General features: G+C 33.2%; 1 protein-coding gene across 1 annotated transcript in view; it reads left to right on the top strand.

Moving 5' to 3' along the window:
• Window positions 1-2,358: 2,358 nt before the first annotated feature.
• The window catches only part of tmem72 (transmembrane protein 72), a 53,929-nt gene continuing 50,287 nt past the window's right edge, over window positions 2,359-6,000 (top strand). Inside the window, exon 1 of the mRNA XM_039773787.1 lies at window positions 2,359-2,464. Coding sequence (XP_039629721.1) covers window positions 2,395-2,464 — 70 coding nt within the window. The 5' untranslated portion in view covers window positions 2,359-2,394. The remainder of the gene's footprint in view (window positions 2,465-6,000) is intronic.

Below are 6,000 nucleotides of genomic sequence, written 5' to 3'. Positions count from 1 at the left end.
GGACTGTGGAGTTTTTTTGTGTTTTGTCTTTTGCTCATTGTTTAAGTCTTTGCCATCTCAGTAGCAGTGCATTTTTGAAGAATTGGAGCTACAGTAGGCAAACAATAATAATTTCAAAGTTAATTCAGAAATGGGTTAAATTAATTTATGAATTGGACTTTGATTGAAAATTTGTTCTAGCCATGATCTTGAATTGTTGCATTACTATAATATTCTTGTACTGTTGGAATGGCAGACACTGAAGAGGCAGCAAAAACCATTCAAGAAGGCTTAGTCAAGCTTCAGAACTGAATAGACACTTGGAAAATGTTTAATGTAGAAAAGTGCAAAGTGCTCTATGGAGGCGAAAGTAACGTTAATTGTAAATGCAAGATTTGAGATGCTGTTCTTAAGGAAACAAACTCCAAAAAGGATATATAGGTTTAAGTTAAAACATCATCTAAGCAATGTACACAATCTTTTAAAAAAGCAAATAAAATATTAGCATATACTGTAAAAACCTCTGAATAAAAATCACGGGATGTTAGCTTAGACTATGTAATGACCAAGTTAGACCGCATGTGAAGTACTGTGTGCAGTTCTGGTCACTACCATATAAAAAAGACATTGCAGCACAAACTGTGCAGAGGAAAACAACCAAGCACATGAAGACTTCTTTGTGTGAGTTCATAAATAAAACTGAATCCATTGCTAAAAATGAAGCATTATGGAGTGACATCATAGTTTTAAAATATTTAAATATATACCAGGTATACTATTAAAAATGAAATATAAAGGATTGCTGTATATTTTCTAAGATGACAACATGTGTGGGTGCTCCACCTTTCTTTAACAATCATTCTGCCAAGCTGTCCACCCTAACCCTAATCCTAACCGACTAGTGGCTTTTCTTGGTTTCTTCTGGCTCCCTCATGCCTCCGGCTTTGCTAATACCATGTAATGGGAAATGCAAATTTATTATGCCGCATATTACTAAAAATGATGAAGAACATATTTATCAACAGATCGTAGGAGAAAAAAGACCAAATAGTTGGCACCTATGAGCTCATAAGTTAATGAAATATGATGAACTAAAACTTTAATCCAGTGGATGTAAAATGCTTGGGTTAGAGCTTCAGTTTATGGATGTCATATATTCTATGAAAATACTGTTTTTAATCTTTAAAGTCTTTATTTGCATTTTACTACCAAATTCTATTAATTTTCTAAACCAGCTCTTTTGCGGTCCACTTGCTTTTCACGGAACTTGAAGTTAATAGTTTACTTACAAGACTGAGCAATCAAATGCAGTCAGTTTTGTGTTGGGAATACCTTTCTACTTTGTAGTTGGTAACTGTGCAAAATAAAAAAAAAAATAATTTGTATTTTTTAATTCAACTGTAAGCCAACCAAATGAACAATTGGGAATTAGTTGACAGTTTTATCCTTCCTATTATTACAGACTGCATTTGACATCTGTACCCAAGATGTCTTACAATAGTATGCTAATTTAGTTTTTTACTGTACATTAAACTGTACAGATTCAGTGGTGTGCACAGGGTCACCAGCAAGAAGTAAACCAGTAGCCTTGTGTTTCAAGGTCAAATGGCTTAGCTACTACAACAGATGGGTTAATAAAATGAGATTTAGTATTTGTACAACTTACACTTCAGCACATTTTCATACAAAGAGAATCGTTTCCATACTTTTAAGATAAAACTCCTGTGAACTATTTTATAGTATGTATGATCCACAGTGAGTAGTTTGTTTGCTCCTTGTTCCCCCTGTTCTAAACCAAAATGGGGATATGTGTATATGGATATATGTATGTTTTATTTATTCACTTGTTTTAAACTTATTGTTCAGGCAGCTTAGAAGTGTATAAATAAAATCAATAACACAAAGACAGATAAAGTTTGTCTTCATAAATTCATAAATATTAGTGTCTTTAGTGGAAATGCAGAAAATGTCAGGCAGGTATTAACCAAGCAGTTAATTTTAAATCTCATGCTCTGTGCCAGCAGTAGACCTAATGAACATTCCTACTTTGATCCCAAATCCTGGAGCTACTGCTGCATTTTAACTACTTCATATGCATGCATTACAAGTAATGGTTGAACAAGTTTTCTGGAGACATGGGGGAGTCAATTGCTTTGTTTCTCACTGCTGTGTTAAAATAACACATAAAGCAGAATTAACTGGTTGTGTTTGGTTAAATCAGATTTTCTTTGGACAATAATGCAAGTCAGGGCCTTTGTTTGTTAAACAGCAAACAAACAAGGCTACTGCATGGTATAAGCTACACTCCAGCCTCGATTTTTTACGGATCTTTTTCATCTTTTTATTCAAAGTTTGGATTTTACTTACTTACACTAATAAATTAGTATGTAATTTATAAAACTGCACAGTGATACAATGGCTAACATTGCCTACTGGACTTTAGTGGAATGTATCTGTAGAATTCTTGGAGTTTCCACAGCAGCAGGTAAGAAAAAATATTTGATCCAACCTTTCTGATTTCAAAAAAACAGACTTTGATGAAGTATAACTTAGACGTTTCTAACATATGATGTCTCTGATTCTGAACTGTGAAAACAGAAGAAATTAACGATTTTCTTATTTAAGAAAAATAAATTAAAACTTAATAAGGTTTTAGATGTATGTGCTTTAGTGTGCACTGTTGGAGTTTATTTATGAAACAATAGCACATCTCTCTAAAGTACGCAACCTATATGCAGTTTGGAGAATTATTACCATTGAATATTTAAATCTTATTTACATCTTCAGACATAAAATAATGTTTAACTATTGTTTAACTAATGTTTAAAAGTTTAATAATATTTAACTATTTTTGCATGGACTTCTGAAAAAATAAAATTTTAAGAAAACAGTACATCTTTGTTGTTAAACAATAAGGAACATTTTTACAGCTAATTTTTCATTATGGAATCATAATTAGCTTTTTTTTAAATCTTTAATAAATTGTCATTTTAGTATATTGTCTTGTACAAATTCTTTCTTTAAGATGTAACAACTGAATGCATAACATAACAAGACAACCTGAAATCCTTTTAATCCAAATTTGGGTCTTGGGAGCTAGAGGCACTCCAGAATCACTGGAAGCAAGGTGGGGGTCAACCCTGAACAGCATGTCAGTCCATTGCAGAGCCTGCTCATACACACTCACACTCACACTCACACAGCTAAACTGATATGCATGTCTCTGAGGATGTTGGATGATGTGGGAAGTGTATGGAATGCTTCATGTTAAAAAGATCATGAACAGAGTGCACTATTCCTTTCTTACACATAATATAATATACCAGAATATTATCAGTGCAATTCTGTGTCATGGGGGCACCAGTGAATCACAGGACACACTCATGCACTTCATTAAAATAAGGCCAATTTAGAAAGACCAACACATATATGTTTAAAAATAGACCCACTACAAATATAAATATTTGATCTTAAATAAAACAATAGAGACGTTTTAAGTAAAAGATAGATTTACAGATCATATTCAAAGTTAGTCAAGCAAATTGGATAGGTGATGTAACATAACCATAGGTGGTGCAGTGGTTTGCTCTACTGCTTCATGGGTCAGGCGTTAATGGGTTCAAATCCAAACTGTGGTCTGTGTGGTGTGGTGTTTGCACATTCTTCCTATGACTTTTCTCCCAAATCCCTTATTTTTTACATGTGTGAACCTGGCCACATTGTGTTCCCTATCCAGGGTGGGTTCCAGCCATATAGACAGGATAGATTCCAGTCTCCTATGGCCCAGAATTGGACAAAATAGGCTTGACAATGTAATGTTGCGTAATATAATCATTTTTTCAGAACCATGTCCAAGAACATTTATCATTGTAATTTTAGTGGGAGAAATGAACTCTGAAGGAATACTTGGATGTTCACCTGACGGCAGATGTGTGAATCATATTTTATAATAAAACAGTTAGTTGAATCTATTTATTTGCACAAGATCATTTAAATGTGCTTTAGTGACCAAAAGAAAACATTTTGAGGGAACTTATGTATTTAAAGAAATTCCACATATGACTGCAAATAAACATTTCAAATGAGTTGCATGTGTTGGCAGCAATGAAAGGTCTGGAAAACATTAGGAATGACAGAATATTTTACTTTGCATGCCGTATAATTCTTGACATTATGCATGTTAAACCTCACCCAAGTCCTACAGGAATTACTATGAAAACATTGGTTAAAGCAGTAATTTAGGAAATGCTGTAGTGATAATCTTAACGTGAAACAGCATCATCAAGAAAGAAAGACAGATAGAAAGAAAGAAAGAAAGAAAGAAAGAAAGAAAGAAAGAAAGAAAGAGAAATTGGTTCTATTTAAAGTACATTAAAATAATGCAAAACAAAGGCTGTCACTGAGACCTTTTAGACAGTTTCATCAAAACCTTCAGTTTAACCATTATTAGAAATTTTAAAGGACCATGGTTATATTAAAAATATTTATTTATTGCAAATCCTGACCCCTGGTGTTCACAAAAGGAACCGCATTTTATGTCCAATATTTGTTGTCTGAAACTATGCAATACAAACCATTTCCAATGAAAAGCCATCTTCTTTCTCATGTGCCTAATATTATTATTGTCATGAACTTGAAATTTGCATATTAAGAGTTTGCTTTCATAAGTGAAGCTACTTGTTAGTAGTTGAAAACACTAAAAGAAATTTTATAGATAAACTGATCACTGGTTACTTGGTTAGTTAATATCTCAATTATTGGAGTATTCACTTTAGTCACTTCAATGAACAGAAGACTCCAGATTTGTACAAGTTATTATGAGTAGAAGTGATTCCTGATTTGCATGTTAAATGTACTTTTACTGAATATCCACATTTGCTACTTTTCCCTGGCACCAGAAGCTTGGTAGAACCAGAAAAGGCTTGTTTTTTTATCTTTCTAGTTTCTAAAACCATCATTACATTTCATAATTTGGTTTTCCTGCTTGGAGTATTGAATTAATGCTACTCAAAGAAAGCCTTCAAGAAACCCCTGATGATGTGACAGTTAAGAAATGATTTCAGCTTCTGTAGTCATGCAGACAACGAGAGTGTAGTTAATGCATTGTGGTTGTTTACACCATTTGTAAACACTTTTTTGTTATGACTGGCTCTGTTTTGTGAAATACTCCATTTAAGTTAAAAAATGGAGCCACAGATATACAGAATTGTGGCATTGCTCAACATGAAGTGGACACTTTCATCATAAGCATCAGCATATAAGCAAATGCTAAAGAAAGTGATAGAAATGGGTTTTCTGTATAGTACAAAACATCACTAAGAAAAAAGTAAAATCTTAAATAAGAAGATGAAAAAAATGAACAAGAACAAATAATTCCACACACATTTCTTCTATATTTCTATATCTGTCATTTACATTTGATTCAATCTACAAGCAGAGCTTCCCTTAGAAAATAGGATCCAATGGCAATTATTCAAGTGCCATCTATCTATCTATCTATCTATCTATCTATCTATCTATCTATCTATCTATCTATCTATCTATCTACTGTAGGTAGATAGGAACCACCTTGGGATCTTTTTATGTATTTAACTCTTTAAAAAGATTGATTTTGCCGTTGTGTTTCATATTTTTGTGTGCTGAATTAAGTTTCCGTGTAAGAAACATAACTCTGATCAGTACTGAACAAGTTCAGTTTCATTAGCCTTACAGAACAGAACCTGCACAGCCTTTAGAGCAGCCGTCACATCAGCTCTTTTTCATATTGCACTTGCTAATGTGATTTCATTAGTGTCTTTTAGAGTCCAAACATACATTATAGCATCCCCTATATACCATCTTTGGTGAAACGTTGCTGTTTTAAAGTTCCTGCTCCCTACACCTGTCTATCAAGATCTCAGTGCTACAAATCACATCAAGCCTGAAAATCAGTCCCCCACTATAGTTTTCTACAGTTATTATCTCTGAAATGGATTCCCACTTATTGTAATGTGGTAGAAAGTCTATAGTCTCAATCAGTTC

Source organism: Polypterus senegalus, chromosome 1 (genome assembly GCF_016835505.1).
Source record: "Polypterus senegalus isolate Bchr_013 chromosome 1, ASM1683550v1, whole genome shotgun sequence".
Lineage (NCBI taxonomy): Eukaryota > Metazoa > Chordata > Cladistia > Polypteriformes > Polypteridae > Polypterus > Polypterus senegalus.
This window is presented reverse-complemented; position numbering and strand designations above follow the sequence as displayed.